Genomic DNA, 24,706 nt, shown 5'->3' with positions numbered 1-24,706 from the left:
GTTTTTGTGCCAATACCATACTATTTTAATTACTGTAATTTTGTCATATAGTTTGAAATCAGGGAGTATGATACATCCAGCTTTGTTCCTTTTTCTCAGGATTGTTTTGGCTACTTGGGGTCTCTTATGTTTTTATATAGATTTTAGAATTATACATTCTAGTTCTGTGAAAAATACCATTGTTTTTTTGTTTGGGGGTTTGTTTTTTGGTTTTTTTTGTTTGTTTTTGTCGTTTTAGGGCTGTACCCGAGGCACAGGGAGGTTTTCAGGCTAGGGGTCCAATCAGAGCTGTAGCCACTGGCCTACACCAGAGCCACAGCAACATAGGATCCGAGCCATGTCTGCAACCTACACCACAGCTCACAGCAACGCTGAATCCTTGACCCACTGAAGGAGGCCAGGGATCAAACCTGCAACCTCATGGATGCTAGTTGGGTTTTTTAACCGCTGAACCACAACAGGAACTCCACTATTGGTGTTTTGATAGGGATTGCATTGAAACTATAGGTTGCCTTAGGTAGTATGTTCATTTTAATAATATTAATTCTTCCAGTCTATAAGCATGGTTTATTTTTCTACTTGTGTCGTCTTCATTTTCTTTCATCAGTGTCTTACAATTTTCTGAGTACAAGTCCTTTACCTCCTTGGTTAGATTTATTCCTAAATATTTCATTCTTTTTGATTAAATGTAAATGAGGTTTTCTTCTTTCTGATATTTCATTATTATTGTATAGAAATGCAACTGATCTCTATATATTAATTTTTATCTTGTAACTTTTTTACTTCTTGCATTCCAGTTTGGATTCCTTTTATCTCTTTTTCTGATCTGATTGTTGTGGCTAAGACTTCTAATACTGTGTTGAATAAAAGTGGCAAGTGTGGGTATCTTTGTTCCTGATCTTAGAGGAAATGAATTCAGCTTTTCACTGCTGAGGATGAAGTTAGCTGTATGTTTGTCATACAGAGTCTTTATTATGTTGAGGTATGTTCCCTGTATACCTACTTTGTTGAGATTTTTTTTTATCATAAAGTCATGTTGAATTTTATGAAGTTTTTTCTGCAGCTATTGAGATGATCATATGATTTTTATTCAATTTGTTGATCTGGTATATCTCTTTGATTGATTTGAAGATATTGAACCATGCTTGCATCCCTAGAATAAATCCCACTTGATCATAGTGTGTGATCCTTTCACTATAATATTAAATTTGGTTTGCTGATATTTTGTTGAGAGTTTTTGCATCTGTGTTCATCAGTAATACTGGCCTGTATTTTTCTTTTTTTTTTCTTTTCACTGTCTTTGTCTGGTTTTGGTTTCAGGGTGATGCTGGTTGCTTGTTTGGTGTCAGGGTGAAGCTGGATGTTTCCTGACCTTGGAGGAACGGCCTTATATAGGAGATGCCCTAGGGGACCCAGCAGCACTCCCCCTTCTGGTCACTAGGGCTGTCTGCTCTAGGGGTGCCTCCTATATGGCCCTCATGGGCTCTTCTGTTGTGGTGGGGCATGCTCATAGGCAGGGCTGGCCCCTACTCCTGTTAGCTTCCAGACCCTGCCTTATGCAATGGCTGCTGACCTGTTGGTGTTGGGGCTGGTCTAAGGGTAGATGGCTGCAGGACCTGAGGCTGGTTCTGGCCTGCTAATACGCTAGAGGGAGAACTCCAAGATAATGTGTGCCGCCTACCAATGTCCTTAGGGTAGAATGAGCTCCTCAGAATGACTGCCATCATCTTCTATGTCCCCAGGAAGAGTCCCACATGCTCTTGCTTCTCTAGAAGATCAGCATGTTCACCACTTGCAATTTTTAAAATTATATCTGCTTTCAAGTTTATCCTAAGTGTAAACCTCTTTTTACTAGAACTTTTAACATTCACTACTCTTGCCCTTATCAAATATAATAATGTTATTTATATTCATAAAGCACCTCAAAAGCCCTCATGCAAACACAGGAAGCAGAGCCTAGCTGAGCAAACAGCACCAAGGACATGGCTAAGGTGATAGACACAACCCCCTTGTCTGTGATTGGTTACAGGCAGTGTTTTATTCATAGGATGAAAGTTTATAAATACAGAATCTTCTGCTTTCAGAGTTCCTATTGTGACTCAGCAAAAACGAATCTGACTCGCATCCCTGAGGATGCAGGTTTGATCCCCGGCCTTGCTCAGTGGGTTAAGGATCCGGCATTGCCATAAGCTGTGGTGTAGGTCACAGACACAGCTTAGATCTCATGTTTCTGTGGCTGTGGTATAGGCCGGCAGCTGTAGCTCCAATTTGACCCCTAGTCTGGGAACCTCCATATGCCGTGGGTATGGCCCTAAAAAGACAAAAACAAACAAACAAACAAAACCCCTGAATCTTCTGCTTTGGAAAAAAAACACATATTAGCTTCTCAGTGATGACAACCTTTTGTATTTAGGTAACTAAATTTTATGTGACTAAAGGGCTTTGTGATTTGAGAACCTTTTTTCTCCTAAATAAGTACCTTGTATTCATGGGGCATTTTGTTGAGGTTTTTTTTTTTTTTCTTTTTTTTTTTTATTTTATTTATTTATTTATTTATTTGTCTTTTGTCTTTTGTTGTTGTTGTTGCTATTTCTTGGGCCGCTCCCGCGGCATATGGAGGTTCCCAGGCTAGGGGTTGAATCGGGCTGTAGCCACTGGCCTACGCCAGAGCCACAGCAACGCGGGATCCGAGCCGCGTCTGCAGCCTACACCACAGCTCATGGCAACGCCGGATCGTTAACCCACTGAGCAAGGGCAGGGACCGAACCCGCAACCTCATGGTTCCTAGTCGGATTCGTTAACCACTGCGCCACGACGGGAACTCCCTGTTGAGGTTTTAAGGAGGAAAAGCAAGTGTTTTCAGTGAGAGATCCTACCAGTTTGAACTAGTTCAATATTGGTGTGGAGACTGTAGTTCATGGGTCGAATGTGGATTCGCTGTGGAAAATTCTTTTTTGTTTGTTTGTTTTAACCAGGTGACTTTCGCATGGTGGTTGGAGAGGATAGGATGAAAGTGTTGAATATTGTGAAGCCCAACATAGCCCACTTTCGTGAACTCTATGGCAGCATTCTACAGGAGAACCCCCAAGTGGTGTATAAAATCCAGCAAGGCAGCCTGGAGGTAACTGTGTGGGAAATTGTGTGGATCCTTTCTAAGTCATGAGCTGTTTTAAGGGGAAAAGTAGGGGGTAAGCAGTGTGACTAGTGTGATAACATATTTTTTAAAAGTACATTTTATATGTAAACATGTTTTTCTCTATATTGGGAATAAGGCTAAAAGGTAACAGAAATGACTAGTGCTAAGAGGCTTCTTTGGAGAAGGGGACCAGGGGTGGGGACTGATCTTCACCCTGTGTATCTTTTCTGCCATTTGAATTCTTACTTTGTGTATTAATTATCAATCAAAAACAAGTGAAAAGAAACTCTCAGATTACCTTCTTTCCATCCCAGGGTACATCTGCCCTCCCAAAGGGACATGACAATTTGGCATGTGTCCTTCCAGACCTTATTACGTGCACCTTTGTATATATTTGTACATAGACACACGGGTGAAGAAGTGTGGTCTTTTTTGTTTGTTTTTACTTTACATAAATGTACTCTGTGTTTTTCTGAAGCTTATTTTTTCCCTACTTGTTATATGTGTCATGTCTTGGAACTTTTCTTTTGATATAGCAAACACAACTTTCTTTCAAGGCATTTTTCAAAATAGTATTTGTGTTTCAAAAATAAAAGTCAAAGAACCTTTCCTTTGAGAAAGTAATTTGAATTGAAGATTTTATAAACTATAGAAACCACAAGTTTTTTTAATCTTTAAGGTAAAGTATACTTTTTACTATTTTAATGGTCTTCCTCTTCCAGGTAATAGGGGCAGTTAATATTGGGTTGAATAACAAATTAATGGAATTTCTAGGACTGAAAAGGAACTTTTAAGAAACAGGAATTATTTTAAACATAAGATTGGAGAATAACATCAATGCCCAGAATACCCATTACTCAGGTTTACAGATTTTGCCGTATTTGCTTTAGATTGAGGTCTTTGTTTTTCATTTTTACTTTTCTCAAAGTAATACATGCACATTGTTTAAAAACCAAATGGTACTCTAAGATTTATAACAAAAAGTATCATTTCCCAACTATACACCCTCCTGCCTGTCAGTGCTACCTCCCAGAGCAGAATCTCGTTTGCTGATTCCTCTCATGTTTTACCGCCATAATTCTAAGTAATATGATTTGATTGTTATCGCTTGATTTTTTTCTACTTTGTGCTTTATTTTTATGGAATATAAGGATATTTTTACTCTGAGGCACCCCCATGAACATTCTCCCTCCTTCTTTCTCTCTTCCCCTCCCACCTCATGCTTCACACATAGTTATTTCATAATTTTTGGTTAGGTTCATATTCAGTATTTACTTCATTATGACAGTTGACTTTCTTCATTGCTAAGATATACATACCACTGTGAAATTTCCTTTCCTGTACAACTGTATCTTTCTTAGCATTAATTGTTGCCTCATCTTTTTCACTTATATTTTCACTTGTATGTAACTCATTCATCCTCAGACTGTCTTACAGATGTGTGAAACTTCTCCCACTCTAGACAGACACATCAGATGTTTTCTTTATCTCTTGCTTTGCTTGGGGACATACTTCCTGGAGTTCCTTTTGGTGCTGGTTGATTTCTAGGCTTGCTGCGTAGTTCTTCTCCTGGAACTCTCTTTCATTATCACCTGAGAATTTCTTCCTTTCTCCTTTGCTAGTTTTTTGGTTTTTTCTGGATCTTTTCCTCTTTCATGGCTTACACTTTAGATTTGATGAAATATAGCTTTTAGTACTTCCTAACATAGGTTGTGAGGGAGGTAAATTTTTTGAGACCAGGTACATCTGAAAATTGTATCCTTGCATCATTGATGGTTTGGGCTAGATATCAAATTCTAGGTTAAAAATAATTTTCCCACAGAGTTCTTAGGTTATGGCTTCATTTCTTCTAGTTGCCAGTATTGCATTAAAAAATTCAGCAGGAGTTCCTGCTGTGTTGCAGTGGGTTAAAAACCTGACTACAGTGGCTTGGGTCCCTGTGGAGGATTTGATCCCCAGTCCAGTGCAGTGGGTTAAAGGATCCAGCATTGCTGCAAGCTGGAAGGAAGGGAGGGAGGGACAGAAGGAGGGAGAAAGGAAAGAACAGAAGAAGCAAGGAGAGAATCCAACAAATTTCAAATTCTGTCCGTTGGATGTGACCTTTTTATTTTTACCTCTCTTACAGTATTTAGGATCTTCTCCTTTTTTCCATCATCCTTAAATTTCATGATAATTTTATATTTTTCATTCTGGCACTTCATGAGTTTACTCTGGAAATTACAAGCTTCAATTTTGGGGGAATTTTTTTTTAACATTTTCTTTATATCTATTTTCTTAGTGTTTTCTTTCTGGAATTCCTGTTAGTTGATTGTTAGACCTTCTTGTTTAGTTTTTTTTTTTACCTCTTGCCTGTTTCTTTCATATTTTTTTTGTTTTCAGTCCATTCAGATATATATATATATATATATTTGTGTGTGTGTGTGTATGTAAAACTTATTTTCTATTAAAGTATAGTTGGTTTACAGTGTTGCATTTGTTTATGGGGTACAGAAAAGTGATTCAGTTATATATAATCTTTTTTATATTTTTAAAATTTTCTAATTTTATTGAAATATAGGTGATTTACAATGTTGTAATAACTTCTCCTCTACAACAAAGTGATTCAGTTATACACATACACAGATCCATTCTTTTTCAAATTCTTTTCCCATGTAAGTTATCACACAGTATTGAGTGGAGTTCCCTGTGCATGGAGCAAGTCCCCATTGACCATCCATTCCATATACAATATTGTGCATGTGCTAATCTCCAAACCCCAATCCACTCCTCCCCCAGCCTTTCCCCTTTGGTAACCATGCATTTGTTTTTGAAGTCTGTAAGTCTGTTTCTGTTTTATAAATAAGTTCATTCGTATCCTTTTTTTTTAGATTCCACATATAAGTGATATAATATGATATTTGTCTTATCTCTCTTTTTTTTTTTTTTTTTTGTCTTTTTGCCATTTCTTGAGCCGCTCCCGCGACACATGGAGGTTCCCAGGCTAGGGGTCTAATCGGAGCTGTAGCCACAGGCCTACGCCAGAGCCACAACAATGCGGGATCCGAGCCGCGTCTGCAACCTACACCACAGCTCATGGCAATGCCGGATCATTAACCCACTAAGCAAGGGCAGGGACCGAACCCGCAACCTCACGGTTCCTAGTCGGATTCGTTAACCACTGTGCCACGATGGGAACTCCTGTCTTATCTCTTTTTGACTTACTTCACTTAATATGATAATTTCTAGATCTATCCATGTTGTTGCAAATGGCATTATTTCTTTTTTTTTTTATGGCTGACTAATAGTCCGTTGTATATATTTACCACATCTTAATTGTCCATTCCTTTGTTGATGGGCATTTATGTTGCTTCTATGTCTTGGCTATTGTAAATAGTGCTGCATTGAACATTGGGGTACATGTATCAATTTGAATTGTGGTTTTCTCCAGATATATGCCCAAGAGTGGAATTGCTGAATATATGGTAGCTCTATATTTAGTTCTTTGAGGAAACTTCCATGCTGTTCTCCATAGTAGTTATACCAGTTAATGTTCCCGCCAGCAGTGTAGGAGGGTTCCCTTTTCTCTACACCCTCTCCAGCATTTATTGTTTGTAGACTCTTAAAGATGGCCATTCTGACTGTTGTGAGGTGATACTTCATTGTATTTTGATGTGCATTTCCCTAATAATTAGCAGTGTTGAACATCTTTTCATGTGCGTTTTGGTTATCTGTATGTCGTCTTTGGAGAAATGTCTATTTAGATCTTCTACCCATTTTTAATTTTTTTTTTATACTGAGCTTCATGAATTGTATATTTTGGAGATTAATCCCTTGTTGGTCACATTACTTACAGATATTTTCTCCCATTCTCTGTGTTGTCTTTTCACTTTGTTTTGGTTTCATTTGCTATTCAAAAGCTTTTAAGTTTAATTAGGTCCCATTTGTTTATTTTTGATTTTACTTCCATTATTCTAGGAGGCAGATCCAAAAAGATATTGCTGAGATTTATGTCAGAGAGTGTTCTGCCTAATGAGTTTTACAGTATCCAGTCTTACATTTAGATCTTTAATCCATTTTGAGTTTATTTTTGTATATGGTGTTATAGAATATTCTAACTTCATTCTTTTACATATAGCCATCCAGTTTTCTCAGTGCTACTTATTGAAGGGTCTGTCTTTTCTCCGTTGTATATTCTTGCCTGCTTTGTTGTAGGTTAGTTGATCATAGGTGCATGGGTTTGTTTCTGGGCTTTCTATTCTGTTCCATTAATCTATATTTCTGGTTTTGTGCCAGTACCATTCTGTTTTGATGACTCTAGCTTTGTAGTATAGTCTGAAGACAAGGAACCTGATTCCTCCAGCTCTGTTTTTCTTTCTCAGAGTTGTTTCTAGGTCTTTTGTGTTTCCATACAAATTTAACAAATTTTTATTCTAATTCTATGAAAAATGCGTTTGGTAGTTTGATAGGGATTGCATTGAATCTGTAGACTACCTTGGGTAGTATAGTCATTTTGACAATACTGATTCTTCCAATCCAGAAACATGGGGTTTATCTTTCCATCTGTTTTTGTCATCTTCAGTTTCTTTCATTAGCATCTTAGAGTTTTCAGGGTGCAGTTCTTTTGCCTCCTTAGGTAGGTTTATTCCTGGGTATTTTATTCTTTTTGATGTGATGGTAAATGGGATGGTTTTCTTAATTTCTCTTTCTGATCTTTCATTGTTAGTGTATGAAAAAGCAAGAAATTTCTATTAATTTTGTGTCATGCAATTTTAGCAAAGTCATTGATGAGCCTAGCAGTTTTCTGATAGCATCTTTAGGTTTTTCTTTATATAGTATCATGCCATCTGCCAACAGCAGAATTTTACTTCTTCTTTTCCAATTTGGAATCCTTTTATTTCTTTTTCTTCTCTGATGTGGGAGCTAGGACTTCCAAAACTACATTGAATAAAAGTGGTGAGCATGGACATCCTTGTCTTGTTTGTGATCTTAGAGGAAATGCTCTCAGCTTTTCACTATTGAGTATGATGTTAACTGTGAGTTTGTCATATATGGCCTTTATTATGTTGAGATAGTTTCCCTCTATGCCCACTTTCTGGAGAGTTTTATCATAAGTGAGTGTTGAATTTTGTCAAAAGCTTTCTCTGCATCTATTGAGGTGGTCATATGATTTTTATTCTTCACATTGTTAATGTGGTGTTATCACACTGATTGATTTGCAGATACTGAAAAATATTCGCACCCCTGGGATAAGCCCCACTTGATCTTGATATATGATCCTTTTAATGTGTTGTCGGACTTAGTTTGCTGGTATTTTGTTGAGGATTTTTGCATCTATGTTCATCAGTGATATTTGCCTACAATTTTCTTTTTTTGTATGGTATCTTTGTCTGATTTTGGCATCAGGTGGTGATGGCCTGATAGAATGAGCTTGAGAGTGTTCCTTCCTCTGCAGTTTTTCAGAATAGTTTCAGAAGAATAGGTGTTAACTTTTCTCTTAATGTTTGATATATCACCTGTGATGCCATCTGATCCTTTACTTTTGTTTGTTGGAAGATTTGTTTTTGTTTTGTTTTTTTATTTTGTTTTTGTCTTTTTAGGGCTGCACCCACAGCATATGGAGGCTTCCAGGCTAGGGATCCAATTGGAGCTGTAGCTTCTGGCCCACACCACAGCCACAGCAACATCAGATCCAAGCTGCTTCTGTGACCTACACCATAGCTCACGGCAATGCCAGATCCTTAACCCACTGAGTGAGGCCAGGGATCAAACCCGTGACCTCATGGATGCTAGCTGGGTTTGTTATCCACAGAGCCATGATGGGAACTCCAGGAAAATTTTTAATCAAAGTTTCAATTTCGGTACTTGTGATTGGCCTGTTCATATTTTCTATGTCTTCCTGGTTCAGTTTTGGAATATTGTACCTTTCTAAGAATTTGTCCATTCCTTCTAGATTGACTACTTTATTGGCATATAGTTGCTTGCAATAGTCTCTATGATCCTTTGTATTTCCATCACATCAGTTGTAACTTAGCCTTTTTGTTTCTAATTTTATTGATTTGAGTCCTCTCCCTTTTTTTCTTGATGAATCTGTCTAAAAGTTTATCAGTTTTATCTTTTCAAAGATAAAAAAATAGAACTAAAAATAGCTTTTAGTTGCATCGATCTTTTCTATTTTTTTCTTCATCTCTATTTCTGCTCTAATCTTTATGATTTTTTTATTTCTGCTAACTTTGGCTTTTATTTGTCCTCCTTTCTCTAGTTGCTCTAGGTGCAAGATTAGGTTGTTTATTTGAGATTTTTCTTGTTTTCTGAGGTAAGGTAGTATTGCTGTAAACTTCCCTCTTAGAACTGCTTTTGCTCTGTCCCATAGGTTTTGGATCACCATGTGTTCATTTTCATTTGTCTCTAGGTACTTTTCATTTCCTCTTAGATTTCTTCAGTGATCCATTGGTTGCTTAGTGGCATATGGTTTAGTATGCACATGTTTGTGTATTTGCATTTTTTTCTTGTAGTTGATTTTAGTCTTATACAGTTGGAAAAGATGCTTGATATGATTTCAGTTTTCTTAAATATATCAAGGCTTGATTTGTGACCCAGCATGTGCTCTATCATAGAGAATGTTCTGTGTACACCTGAGAAGAATGTATATCCTGCTGCTTTCAGATGGAATGTTATATATCAATTAAGCCCATCTGGTCTAATGTGTCTTTTAAGCCCTGTTTGTCCTTATTGATTTTCTGTCTCAATGATCTGTCCATTCATGTAAGTAGGATGTCAAAGTCCCCCACTATTACTGTGTTTTTGTCAATTTCTCCTTCTATGGCTGTTAGCATTTGCGTTATATATTGAGGTGCTCCTGTGTTGGTTGCATAATAATTTACAATTGTTAAATCTTTTTCTCAGATTAATCCCTTGATGTTGTGTCCTTTGTCTCTTGTAACCAACTTATTTTAAAATCTGTTTTGTCTGATATGAGTGTGCGACTCCAGGTTTCTTTAGCTTTCTATTTGCATAGAATATCTTTCTCCATCCCCTCACTTTCAGGTTATATATGTCCCTAGATGTGCAGTGGGTCTTGTTTTTGTATCCATTCAGCCAGTTTTAAGTCTTTTTGTTGGAGCATTTAATCCGTTTGCATTTAAGGTACTTATTGATATATGTTCTTATTGACATTTTGTTAATTGTTTTGATTTTGTTTTTGTAGGTCTTTTTCTTCCCTTTCTCTTTTCTTCTCTTGTGGTTTGAAAACTATCTTTAATGCTGTGTTTAGATTGCTTTTCAGGTTTTTTTGTGTCTGTATCTATTGTAGATTTTTGATTTGCAGTTGTCATGTCACACACACACGCACACACACACATATGATTGTTCTGAGTTACTGGTTTCTTATGTGAAATGCCTTCCAATATTAAATTTAATGATAATTTCCCTTTGTCTTTGTATTTATTTTTTTCATTTAGTATCCTGGCTCTTCATAAGCCTGTCCTGGAAATTTGCAAGTTTCAATTATAGGCAGTTTTCTTTTATCATTTCCATAACATTTACTTCATATTCATTTTGTTGGTTTTTTCTTTCTGGAATTCATGTTAGTTGGTTGTTGGACTAACTTGTTTGATTTTTTTTTTCCCTCTGTCCTGTTTCTTTGGGATTTTTTTGTTCTGTTTTCCAGAAGAATTTTTTTTAAATTGGTCTTCTAACACTTCTGTTGAATTTTTAGTTTTTTCTTAATGTTCTAAAAAAAATAGCATCCTGTTCCTGTTTCATGAATACATTATCTTGCCTCATCTATTTAATGATCTTTAATTATAATTTTTGAAGGCTTTTTTTGCTCTCTTCATTGTCTCGGTACCTCTTAGTTCCTTTTTTCTGTTGATACATTCTTATCTGTTGTATGAGAAGTTTTCCTAAAATGTTTGGATGCCCTTCGCCTGTTTTTGTTGTTGTTGTTGTTGTTTTAAAGAGCAAGGCACTCTAAAAAAATGCAAGATGGGAATTCTTTGTAATGAATAGAGCTAGTCAACTGGTGAGCCTCACTATAGGATTATGGGATGAGGACCTGGCACTTTTCTTGGAGGACACCAAGTTTCAGTGGAATTTCTCTAGCGAGACATCACCTACTCTTTGATTAGAGGATAGGGAAGGGTAATGTGCCTTGCTGTCAACTTTTAGAAACTGAGCAAGGAAAATACACTGGAAATCCTTTAACCATGAAGATAAACTTCCAAACCCTCACCTTGGCCTCTGAAAGACCTCCATAATCTAGATTCTAATTGGTTGGCTTTTTTGTTTTGTTTTAACAATGCCTGTGGCATACCGAAGTTGCTAGACCAAGGATCAGACCTGAGCCATGGATCCTTAACCGCTAGGATGCCAGGGAACTTTGATCTAATTGCTTTTTGTCCTGGGGAAATGGAGAAGAACAAGATGAATGGATTGAGCTGCATCTGGGCTTAAAGCTGCAACTGATACCCACCTTCTCCCTCTTCTACTGCCCATTCCAGATTCCCCTCACCTTTTCTAGCACTTCGGGTGGTCTAGTGCTAGGGGAGTCTGAGATCCTGGTCACCATGCCCTCTCAGGCTGTGGCTGCTGCACTTCCTGTTTACCGTCACAGTTGGGCAAGAGCTAGTAAGAGATGTGTTTTGGCAGCTCTACCTCCTGATGATCTGGGTCAGTTACCTCTACCAGTGTGCTGACTCATTTCTTTGTCTGCTGGACTTTTGCCTGGGATTCTAAAGTGACTGGGTGGCAGTTACAGCTTTAAGTCTAATGGGATGTTTACCATGTCTTCTGGAGGAGCATTCCTTCTCTGGGAAATGGAACCTCCAGGCCCAGTGGAGATGGGAAGCACAGATTTCCAAGGTGCGTCACTGGGAGTCAGTGACGCTGTTTCTCCTTCTACCCTTTGGTCCCCAGACTCATGCATTCTGCCATGTGGGGACATAGTACAAAGTAACGGTCATTAATGTAGGGCATATAGATTGTGCCCTGCTGTCACAGGGTATCATATCTAAGCTGGTGCCTCAGATGTTCTTCATTGTTCTTTTATTGGGTGTTTCAACAGTGATTCTATTGACATTTTAGGCTGGATAATTCTTTGTTGTGGAGGCCAAAGGTGTCCCCCCTTTGAGAATGGCTGCTCTTCTAGGCTGGCAGTTTGGCACAATGTGTGGAAGGCATGGTAGAGCCATGATCCTGCGCCCATTGCTGCACCTCTGCTCCTCCTTTGCTCTGAAGTGGGTCCCATAGGCATGTTGCATGGTACAACCATGTCACTGAATCACATTCTGTCAGCCATGTACAGTGGTGTTGGCTCGGTCCTTTGGGCAGGAAAGGCAAGCTCATGTTCAGAATATGAGTCGATTCCAGTCGAGAGGAATTGGTGCCTGTTTCCAGGTGGAAGGGGTCTGATTAGTCAACTTACACCAAGTGGCTGGTTAGTCTCACAAAATGGTCCTGTTATCAGGGTCTCAGATTGGCCTCTGTTTCTGTCAGGACATACTTGCAACAGCAGCAGTAGCTGAGTCAGCCTTGGTGAGTAGAAGCCCATGACATTGGATGTAAGCAGAGCCTCCCTCCCTGCCACTCACTGCTACTCTGATCAGCCATTTGCCAGCGCTGGGGTGGCAGAGCCTGGTGAATCAGCTGGCTGAATTGTTCTTTGGTTGTTGTTGCTTCTTCTGTGAATGAAGGACATTGACATACAATACAACCATCTTCATACTTTGTCCCCACTCCCATAGGACCATCCGCATGCCTCTTCCCCCAAATTCAGTGTTTTTGGGCTTCAGTTCTTTTCTGTTCAGGCCCCTAACCAGCCAGTGAACCATTATGCTCTCTTTTAGCCTTTGTATGTTCTTATCTTGGGCTACTTTTCCCATGTGAAGTGGACAACCGGGCCACCCTCTCAGCATACTCTCTGGGAGGGTATCCCCTCATTGCCATCTTTCAGGACTACCCCTAGATGAGGTTATGATGCATCATTTTTTGCTCATACATGCTACAAGCCAAATGATCTCTGAAGCAAGCTCATCCTTTATCCTCCTCCAAAAGCCTCCTTTTCACCATATACATGAGCTGCTGGAAAAGAAGAGCAGTATGTGCTGGTGCAATGACACAGAGTGGAAATTATGGGGTTTGGGTGTCCTGTCTATGCAGCTTACTTGTGCCCTCTGGCCCTGCTGGTGTCTCTCTTCCATCTTATAGTGGATTGCTCTTGGGCTTCCTGACCTTATGACTTGGTGGATCTGACAGATCCCAGCTCATGATGGATGATTGTTGATGTGTGGTCATTTGATGCTCCACTGTTAGAAGCTCCATCTCTGCCAGGGTCTAGCATCCAGGAGCTGATTTCAAATGCTTGTGGCTCTTCACTACAGATGGCGTGGCCTTGCTCCAGAACTCTAGCAGTTTCCATTGAGATTCTCCTACTTGGAGCCCACCATGAACATCCTATGGCTTCTTTTTATACTGAGGATACCTCTAGTGCCATGGTTAACAGGGTTGTAGGGCCCAGGTGGTGGAGGGGATATTGCAGGGCTCGTTTCTGCTCTGGGCCCCTCACAAACCTGTCATGCTTTTATATCACCTGGGAAATGGCTCTGAGCGTTATTCCCAGATGTGGAGTATGCTGCCCCTAGAACCTGAAGAGGCCTGTCAGGCCCTGTGCTTCTTTCTTGGGAGTAAGAGGTACAAGGTGCCGTTGAGTTTATCTTTGCTCTAGAGAGGCTGTCCCAGCATGCCCCAGATCACTGGAACCCTAAAAATGTCACTGATGTCACAGGCTCCAGAAACTTCAGGGCGATTATCTTTTACCCTCTGAAGTGCATCTGTTGATCGAGGCCTCCCATGTACTTGCCCTGTACTGCTCACCAGGGACAATAGCAACATGTCCTTGATGTCGTGGACCAGCCTGAGATTATACAGAATATCCAGAGAGTTTGGTTTCCTTTGAATATCTTATGACAGAGGACGGGAGAGTTAACATATCCCTGAGGCAAGTCATAAGGTGCTCGACTGTCCCATATGAACGAGAGCTGCTTCTGATCCTCCTTCCTAATAGGGATGGAGAAGATTGCACACACCAGGTCTGCAGCCCACCCAGGTACCTGCAGTTCTGTGCATAAGGTTCAACAGATTTACCATCACTGGCAGAGCAGATACCATAGGGGCTTCTACTTGGTTGAGTTTGGAGAGGGGGGTCTTTTACAGTCTGCTGGAATCCATTTGTATTTTGAGAGATATGGTGGGACCAGCAGCTCTAGTGTTGGTTGGGATTTTCCAGAGAAACGGAACCAATGGGATATATAGAGACATCTGTTTTAAGGAATTAGCTCGCACGGTTGTGGGGTTGGCATGTTTGAAATTTGCAGGGCAAGCTCAACAGTTTCCGTTAGGATGCAGGTTTGATCCTTGTCCTTGCTCAGTGAGTTAAGGATCCCGTGTTGCCACAAGCCGCAGTGTAGGTCTCACATGCGGCTTGGATCTCACATTGCTGTGGCTGTGGTATAGAGGGGCAACTGCAGGTCCAATTTGACCCCTGGCCGGGGAACTTCCATATGCCGCGTGTGGCCCTAAAAAGAAAAAAGAAAATAAGTAAAGGGGGTCATCTGTTTTTCTCAAAGTCTCCTTACTTAAGTGTTAATTATATCTAAAAAGATACCTTTACAGTAACTTCTAGACTCAAATTTCACCAGGCCAAGTGGTCAAACATCACACCCTTGCATCTTTTAGGTCTACAAGTGGCATTAATCTCTGCCATTCCTCCCAGGATGTGATTTTGTTTTTCCATTACTCTTGGCCAGGGAGTAAGAGTGACAGCTTCAGAGGCTTCCATTTGGCTTTCTACACTAAGGCAGCTCCAGAATGTCATCCTAAAGTGTACTTTCTAGGACTGCTTCTAGTAGCAGTATGTAGGATCAGGATTGGGCAGATTGGAAACAGGGCCTTCATCTGATCCTGTGATGGTGCAGTGGAGCTCACTGGTCCTTCCACGCTGTCCCAATTCAGGACAAAGAGGCCAGGCCTTTGTACCCCTGCATTTTCCAGTTCTTGGATGCAGGTAGCTCCCTTTGGCTGAGGACAGTGCTGGGAAGGACTCAGAGAGAGAGCTGGCCAACTTTCCCAGTAGCTGGTGGAACGAGCACATTGGCCCTGAAGCCAGGAGCTGGTTGGTGCAACACTGCACCCACTGTCATGACCTTGTCTCCTTTTTTAAGACACCAGCCCTACTGAGATATATTTACATACCATAAAATTCGGTAGTTTTTAGTACATTCACAGTTATGCAACCATCACCACAGTCTAATTTTAGAACATTTTCAACACTCCTGAAAGAAACCCCATTCCCATTAGTAGTCCCTGGCTTCCCCTCCTCCCAGGCACTGCTCATCTACTTTCTGCCTCCATGGATTTGCTTGTTCTGAACACTTCCTGTCAGTGGAATCAGACAACATGTGATCTTTCCCATATCTGCTTTTAAAAAGCAATTCGACTCATAGTTTAACTGAATGTTTTCATTATCATGTTTTAATAAGAATTAAAGACTAAGGATAAGTAGAATTTTGCAATTTATTTCAATATGTCATCTAATATTTTGTCTTTAAACACATGCTTTCATGCAAAAACTCCAGTGCATTCTTTTCCTCAAGAGAAAGCAGTGGCAAATACTGTTTGCTTATTCCTCATATTACTCAAGCCATTTTGGCATCTCTAAAATTCCTGGAAGTCACAGGTAAAGCATTACCAGAAATATGAGATCCTATTGACTAATGTCAGTACTTGGCCCCAAAATATGAGTCTATAATGTCATTTCTTTTTTTTTTTCTTGTTAGGGCCACACCTGCGGCACAAGGAAGTTCCCAGGCTAGGGGTCGAATCAGAGCTTCAGCTGCTGGCCACAGCCACAGTCACAGCAATGCAGATTCAAGATACATCTGCAACCTGTGCCACAGCTTGTGGCAATGCCAGATCTTTAACCTAGTGAGCGGGGCCAGGGATCAAACCCGCATCCTCATGGATACTAGTCGGGTTCGTAATCCACTGAGCCACAACAGGAGCTCCATATAAATATCATTTCTAACATATTTTACAGAAATACCCACATTTTTGTCTTTTATCTAGCCAAAGCTAAACAGAGGTTGACCCCTATGAATTTAGGACTGTTTTAATGGTAAATATAAAATACTTAGTTTAAAAAAAAGGTCACCTGGAGTTCCCATCATGGCACAGCAGAAACGAATCCAGCAAGGAACCATGAGGTTGCGGGTTCAATCCCTGGCCTCGATCAGTGGGTTAAGGATCTAGCGTTGCCGTGAACTGTGGTGTAGATCACAGATGCAGCTCAGATCTGGTATTGCTGTGGTGTAGGCCAGCAGCTGCAGCTCTGATTAGACCCCTATTCTGGGAACCTCCGTATGCCTTGGGTGCAGCTATAAAAAGACAAAAAGACCAAAAAAAACCCTTCGCCTTACTGGAGCCACTAAATAATAGCACTTTCTTCTCTTCTGCATAGACTTTAATGGATAAAACTAGAAAATCCAGACATTGGCATATACTCAATAAATATTTATTGAATGAAAAAAGTGATACAGTGATTGAATTCTAATTAAGAAAGTTGGTCATATCTGGAAAATCTGAATCTAAAATTTAATGCATTTATATGTCTGATATTTTTCTTACTGTTCTCTTGGTTGAAGTTAAATCTAAATACTTATTATAAGAATATAAGATAGATTCTTCTCGGGAAAATAATGTACTGAGCTGTTGAGGGCCATGGTGTGGGTTCTCGCTTGGCCTGCAGTCAATGTCTACACAATTTTGGAAAAATTTAGTTCTATGAAGTAAAGTATATTAGACTAGGAGTTAGGGGAACTGGGTGTGGACTCAGCTGTAACTAACTTTTGATTCAAAGTTTTCTAAGTAAAAAGCCTAATGCATAGTTTTATATATGTTTTATTTCTGTATTTATCTTTAAACTTGATGGATTTGGAAACACATTGAGAATAGAAACCACTGGTGTAATGTACTGCTGTTTAAGAAATAATGCAACTCAGTTTTATTGGTACACCTGTTCATGCCCTTATTCAACCAGTGTTTTTTGAGTACCTATTATGTGCCAGTGGATTAAAAGTGTATAAAATTAGGAGTTCCCATCGTGGCGCAGTGGTTAACGAATCCGACTAGGAACCATGAGGTTGCGGGTTCGATCCCTGCCCTTGCTCAGTGGGTTAATGATCCGGCGTTGCCATGAGCTGTGGTGTAGGTTGCAGATGTATCTTGAATCTGCATTGCTGTGACTGTGGCTGTGGCCAGCAGCTGAAGCTCTGATTCGACCCCTAGCCTGGAACTTCCTGTGCGCAGGTGGCCTACAGAAAAAAAAAGATTCGACCCCTAGCCTGGGAACCTCCATATGCCGCAGGAGCAGCCCAAAGAAATAGCAAAAAGACAAAAAAAAAAAAAGTGTATAAAATTAGTCTTTGTGATCTGTTTATTCCTTTATTTTATGAAATACATCATGGTACAGAAAATGCTCTGAAGACAGGAGACACAAATTTAGATCCTACTCTGATGGGCTGTCTGTTCCTGGCTTTGTTACCCTATGTCCCTCTGTTTCAAACGAGTGCTTGGGTTTGCCAGGGTGTTGGTGAATTTTAGCTGAAGCTTCACTTTGTTTAACTACTAGATTTAAGACAAATAGAAAATTTAAAACTGAGAAATTTGGTCTGTTTGAAGGAACTTAGAATCCTTGACACATGTTCACTTTCAGGAAGGACATGGAGTCCCTGATGGCTCAGTGGATTAAGGATCTGACGTTGTCACTGCTGTGCCTCGGGTCGCTGCTGTGGCACACGTTTGATTCCTGATCTGAGACCTCCAACATGCTGTGGGCATGACCAAAAAAAAAAAAATGGGTGGGAGTGGGCAGAACGTCCCCTTAGCACACTGCCTAGGCTAGGGTGTGAGTTCATATCTGTGTGATTTTAAGGAGAAGCCATGTGTCTTTGAATATTTATACATTTCAAAGCACTTTTCATAGACGTTATCCTTTTTTTTTCCTTAGATAGATAAAAGCCCAGAAGGACAATTCACTCAGCTACTGACATTGCCTAAAACCTTACAGCAGCAAATAAATCATATTATGGACCTTCCTGGAAAGAACAGAGATGTGGAAGAAACCTTATTACAAGTTGCTCATGATCCCGACTGTGGAGACGTGGTGCGACTAGGTGCGTTGACGAATTGGACGTGGAGGAAGTGCTGGCCGTGAGTAAAAGCACACGTGGTGGCCGAGACAAACTCTTTTCTTTCTTGTCTAGTGAGATGGAGAGAGAGGTTGCTTCTAGGAGGTGGAAAATACTCACAGTCTGGGGGTTTTCAAAACCTGAATCCTCATCTGTTTGAAGTACGATGCTGGAAGTACTTTTGTTTTCAGATCCCTGGGCCCTAAATCACTGTCAGAGAGGGAAACAATGATTCTTTTGGTCCCAAAAACATAACTTCTATAAGTTATTTCAAAGACATTCTGTGTTCTTCATGGTGGTCTGAGGAGGAAGGAGGCTGGTGACATTTTTAATGCCTTTATAACATCAAGAACACTGCTGTCCTGGCTGGTGCCCTGGCACTGTGTCTCGTCGGGTGCTCAGTAGGTCTCTTCCCTTATTGCCAGGGCCCCCCTGACTTGGACCAAAGATCTGAACCTGATTCTCAGAGACCCACTGCCCTTTGGGCCTCAGAGGTGGTTCATGAGGTCAGTCAGGGAGGAAGTCCTTGTGAACTTGGAACGACCTCAGACCAGGCCACATTTGTGTGCTGAGCTTCCCCGGGAGCAGCCCAACCACCATGCAGGATGCGGATCACAGTCACAGTGACAGAGCTGTGCAGAGAGAGCCCCCGGCCCAGCTGGCAGAGTGGAGCGTGTGTTGAGGGCCCCGCGTGTGTCTTCTGCAGATACACAGGGAGGCCAGTCACTATCTGCTTTTCATCTAACGTGGTTCTGTCCCCAGTGTGGGCTCCGCGGCCCTTCTGAGGGGTGGAAGGGCCGTCGTCACAGAGGAGCCTTCTCAGTGTCTTCGGGATGGGTTTTCCCCGAAGGCAGAAATGTTTGGTGTTTGGGGTTTTTTCCCATTCTTTTCTCATCTTGGAATTGAGATACAGTAGACGTAAGCAGATTTAAAGGGAAAAAATGACCTTGGAGGGTCACCTAACCCACCCATTTGTAAGATGAGAAGGCCCAGGCCCAGAGGGGGGCAGTCATGTGCTCGTGTTCACACAGCTGGTCAGTGACAGCTGGTTAGTGACACAGCTGGAAGCTCCAGCCTCCTGGCTCTCGATCCTGATGTCCTTTGCACTGTCACTCTGACACCAGGAGAGAGAGAGATTTGTAACTGGGAAGACTATCTGGTTTCAAGGTTCCACAGTGTTAAGATGACTAACATCTGGCTTTCTTGGCATCCTTGTTGGTTTTTTCTCACAGCGCTCTCAGCAATCGTGAGACCTTCCAGCATGAGACAGAGCACGAAAGGCATTTTCACTGCTGGTAAGAATTTTTTAAAATCCACACTCACCATACCTGCTGGATTGAAGGGTCTCAGTGCTGCTGGTGAAAATGTGAAGCTTTATGTGTATCTTGCCAGCGCTTGTGCAGTGCTGGCTTTTGACGGTCCTAACCTAGGACACTGCAGTAACATCAGACAGGCAGCCGGTGCTGTAATCCCGGCATCTGAGGTGCTGTTGGATGGCTTTGCCGCCCCTCTGCATTTTCCCAGTTGCTCCTTACATGCAGTTTCCCCTCATGTTTTTATATTTATGAAGGTTACATATGATACTGTCACAAAAACAGTGGTACCCTGCTTTCTCCCATTATTCATCTCCAGAGACAACCGCTTACAACTGTCCTAGTGGGTTATTTTTGTTTTCACCGCTAATTCTCTGAGTAATAAGCTCAGAGTGCTGCTTCTCTCCTTTTTAATCTTAGGCATCCTCTATGGACCTCTTACTCTAGCAGATGACCTACCTCCTTCCCCGCCCACACACACACACACCCACACACCCACACACACACTTCTCTGTGCTCCATATATGTTTATGTCGTAGCTCTGGTGAGGTCAGTCTTGAGCTTCCATTGTCCAGTTATATTACTCAGATTCATAGCTGAGCCACGTGACATGCTTTTCCTTCCCTGCACAACTTTCTTTCCCGGGAGGTTGTCATCACCTGTCTCGTGTGAGGGAGCCTGTTCCTGTATCCCTGCCTTGGGTTTTCATGGCGCACACTCTGTTGTGGTGAAGCACACCTTCCAGGGGACTTCCTGAGAGAGGGTGCCTGGGAGGCAGGTTTGGCGACCTCCTGTGGCCAGACATCTTCCATCCACCCTCACGCGTAGCTGAGACCACGACTGGCGCTAAATGAGGAACGGTGGTCCTTTAGAGTGCTGATAGCCTTGCTCCACTTCCCTTCTCCCTTCTAGGGTTGCTGTGAAGTCAAACACTGTTCTGATTCTTAACCTTGTGTATGTTCTTTCTGGAAGCCCTTTAGGTCTGCTTTCCCCCAGGGCTCTGACAGTGCTCAGTGGTGCTTTGATGAGAGTCTGGTTTTGTATGTTATATTGGAAACTAATTGCCTTTCAGTTTAGAAATTCAGAATATAGGAATATAGGGAAAATTTACTGTATTCTTTCTCAGTTTTCTGTCTTCTCCTTCTGGAATTCCTGTTACTCAAATATTGCACCTCCTAGACTAGTCCTTCAATTTCCTTCCTTTCATCTCCCTTTTTAAAATCCTTTTGTCCTCTTGCTTTGTTCTCTGGGAGAGCTTCTCTAGTTTCCAACTCCTCTACTGAGTTTTTATTTCTGCCATTTTAATTTCTAGGAGCTCTTTTTCTTTTCTTTTTCTTTCTCTGAACATTCTTTTTGAAACATCCTGTTGTTGTTTTATGGGCCTAAGCATTTGAACACATCTTTGGATATTGCCGAATTGCCTTCCAAAGTGGTTGATCAACTTACCATCTCTTGAGCAGTAAAGAAAAATTCTTGTTTCTCCCCATTCTTTCCAGTGCTTGGTGTTGTCAGTGACTTTTCTAGTTCATTCCTTTTATGTCACCACCTGCGGCACCCGGCCATCCAGGATACAAAGTGAACACAAGACCGTCCTGCCCTCAGGGACTTTGTCATCTAGAAGGGATTCAGGTGCATAAATCTGCAGTGCAGGGGATAAATGGCACAAAGAAGGGAGCTTTCTTTCAGGCTGATTCTGATCCCCAGGTGAGGCAGCTACATGATCACACCACTGAGCGTCTCGCACCAGCTACCTGGGGACATGGCCAAGTGCCATCCTCCTGAGTCTTTGGGAAGATGAAGGTGAAGAGCCAGGTAGCTCATGTGCCAGATCTACATAGTTAAAGATTTTCCTGCCTCTCAGGGCTGCATGGCTTTGCATTTCCAATGAAGGTATTTATTTAATCAATTTTCCTGCTGTCTTATCTTGGCAAGACTGAAGATGAGGTGCTTTTGTTTGCTTGGGTGGCTCAGGCTTTTAATCTGTGTGTTGCATGATTGCAGCTCCCTAGGTGAGGCTGGTTGGTTTGGCTTTTTTTATTTTTGGCTTCCTCTCCTGTAAGGAAGTACTAGATTTATTTATTGATTTAGTTGTGATAATGGTGGTGTTGGGGGGGGTTAAAAATCACTTTCTTTAGAAGTACCTACTAAAATATTTACAGATGAAAGATAAGAGTGTCTGAGATTTACCTCACAAGAAAGCATGATGGAGGGAACTAGGAAGGGACAGATGACACAAGATTGGCCCCGAGTTGATACATTATTGAAGCTGGATGAAGATACATGGGAAGAAATTATACTATTATTTTATAAGTTTGAATTCATCTCTAGTAAAAGTATCTTAAAATCCATCGTCATCATCTCTTGAGCTGTCACCTAAAGTAATCTTTGGTCCTCTTTCCTCCTGATCTTTCTCATCTCCAGCAGAGGGCGGTAGGCATCCCCTCGCAGAACCCACAGTCCAGATTTCCTGTGGCCTTGGTGAGCCCAGGGCTGCTCCCCACCCTCAATGTCACCTCATTGGATTGTGGAACCAGAGTGACAGAATGTACACAGCTGCACTGAGGCTGAAGGAATGGTAGAAAGAGATGAGCACTTCTTCAGGGTCACTGGGTTGACTTACCCTATGCTCTGGCTTCTCTGGCTTATGGTGGTTGAAGGTGGCTCAGGCCAAGGACAGGCATTTGGGAGCCCCAGAGACTGGGGTTCAAATTCCAGCTTAACTCCTGTGACTTGGGTACGTTCCCTAACTTTTCTGAGTTTCAATTTCATAGGGATAATTATGCCTGCCTCATCAGATTGTGAAAATTGTATCTTGATATATAAAAGCATTAAACTGGAATTTACTTGTGGCACATTGGGTTAAGGAGCTGACATTGTCACTGCTGCAGCTTTGGTCACTGCCGTGGCATGGGTTTGATCCCCAGCCTGAGAACTTGCATGCTGTGGGAGCAACTTTAAGAAAAAGGCGTCTCAGGAGTTCCCATCATGGCGCAGTGGTTAACGAATCCAACTAGGAACCATGAAATTGCGGGTTCGATCCTGGCCTTGCTTAGTGGGTTAAGGATCCGGTATTGCCGTGAGCTGTGGTGTAGGTTGCAGAAGTGGCTCAGATCCCACATTGCTGTGGCTGTGGTGTAGGCCAGCAGCTACAGCTCTGATTAGACCCCTAGCCTGGGAACCTCCATATGCCACAGGAGCGGCCCAAGAAATAGCAAAAAGACAAAAAAAAAAAAAAAAGGCGTCTAGGAGTTCCCATCGTGGCTCAGTGGTTAACGAATCCGACTAAGAACCATGAGATTGCAGATTCGATCCCTGGCCTTGCTCAGTGGGTTAAGGATCCGGCGTTGCCCTGAGCTGTGGTGTAGGTTGCAGATGCAGCTCGATCCCTCGTTGCTGTGGCTCTGGTATAGGCTGGTGGCTACAGCTCCGATTAGACCCCTAGCCTGGGAACCTCCATATGCCGTGGGAGCTGCCCAAGAAATGGCAAAAAAAAAAAAAAAAAAAAAAAAAAGCGTCTAGTAGATGCAAACTATTGCATTTAGAGTGGATAAGCAATGAGATCCTGCTGTATAGCCCAGGGAACTATATCTAGTCACTTGTGATGAAACATGATGGAGGATGTGTGACAAAAAGAATATATACACACATACACACACACACACACATACATATATATATGTATATACATATATATATAGCAGAAATTGAAAGAACACTGTAAGTCAACTATAATTTTTTTTAAAAAGGCATCTAGCACCGTGCCTACTCTTTCCACTTTTTTTTTTTTTTCATGTATACATTCTTTTTTCTCACATTGTCATGCTTCGTCAGAAGTGACCAGACTTAGTTTCCAGTGCTATATGGCAGGATCACATTGCTTATCCATTCCAAAGGCAAAAGTTTGCATCTATTAACCCCAAATTCCCAGTCCCTCCCACTGTCTTCTCTTCCCTCTTGGCAACCTCAAGTCTCTTCTCCAGGTCCATGATTTTCTTTTCTGTGGAAAGGTTCATTTGTGCCATATATTAGATTCCCAATATAAGTGAAATCATATAGTATTTGTCTTTCTCTTTCTGCCCTACTTCACTTAGTGTGAGAGTCTCTAGTTCCATCCATGTTGCTGCAAATGGCATTATTTTGTTCTTTTTATGGCAGAGTAGTATTCCCTTGTGTATATAAACCACATCTCCTTAATCCATTCATCTGTCTATGACGTTTGGGTTGTTTCCATGTCTTGGCTATTGTGAATAGTGCTGCAATGAACATGAAGTGCATATGTCTTTTTCAAGGAAAGTTTTGTCCAGATATATGCCTAAGAGTGGGATTGTTGGCTCATATGGCAGTTCTATATGTAGTTTTCTAAGGTACCTCCATACTGTTTTCCATAGTGGTTGTACCAATTTACATTCCCACCAACAGTGCAGGAGGGTTCCCTTTTCTCCACACCCACTCCAGCATTTGTTATTTGTAGACTTACTAACAATGGCCATTCTGACTGGTGTGAAGTGATACCTCATAGTAGTTTTGCTTTGCATTTCTCTAATAATCAGGTATGTTGAGCGTTTTTTCATGTGCTTGTTGGCCATCTGTGTATCTTTTTTGGAGAAATGTCTATTCCGGTCTTTTGACCATTTTTCCATTGGGTTGTTGTTGGCTTTTTTGCTGTTGAGTTGTGTAAGTTGTTTGTATATTTTAGAGATTAGGCCCTTGTCATTTGCAGCATTTGAAACTATTTTCTCCCATTATGTAATTTGTCTTTTTGTTTTTTTTTATGGTTTCCTTTGCTGTGCAAAAGCTTGTCCTTTTGATTAGGTCCCATTGGTTTATTTTTACTTTCATTTCTATTGCTTTGGGAGACTGACCTGAGAAAACATTTGTAAGGTTGATGTCAGAGAATGTTTTGCCTGTGTTCTCTTCCAGGAATATGATGGTGTCTTGTCCTAATATTGAAGTCTTTAAGCCATTTTGAGTTTATTTTTGTGCAAGGTGTGAGGGTGTGTTCTAGTTTCATTGATTTCCATGCAGCTGTCCAGTTTTCC

At 41.2% G+C, this 24,706-nt stretch overlaps 1 protein-coding gene across 3 annotated transcripts in view; it reads left to right on the top strand.

Annotated features, from left to right (window-relative positions):
- The window catches only part of TAMM41 (TAM41 mitochondrial translocator assembly and maintenance homolog), a 61,051-nt gene that overhangs the window by 29,332 nt on the left and 7,013 nt on the right, over window positions 1-24,706 (top strand). For 2 of the 3 annotated variants that reach the window (XM_003132370.4, XM_021069342.1), the window contains 3 exons: window positions 2,976-3,121; window positions 18,174-18,339; window positions 19,587-19,649. In XM_003132370.4, the coding sequence (XP_003132418.1) occupies window positions 2,976-3,121; window positions 18,174-18,339; window positions 19,587-19,649 (375 nt within the window). Of the gene's footprint in view, window positions 1-2,975; window positions 3,122-18,173; window positions 18,377-19,586; window positions 19,650-24,706 lie in introns of all 3 variants that reach the window. The other variant, XM_003132371.4, reaches the window with a different exon arrangement.

Source organism: Sus scrofa, chromosome 13, assembly GCF_000003025.6.
Source record: "Sus scrofa isolate TJ Tabasco breed Duroc chromosome 13, Sscrofa11.1, whole genome shotgun sequence".
In the NCBI taxonomy this organism is placed as follows: Eukaryota; Metazoa; Chordata; class Mammalia; order Artiodactyla; family Suidae; genus Sus; species Sus scrofa.
This window is presented reverse-complemented; position numbering and strand designations above follow the sequence as displayed.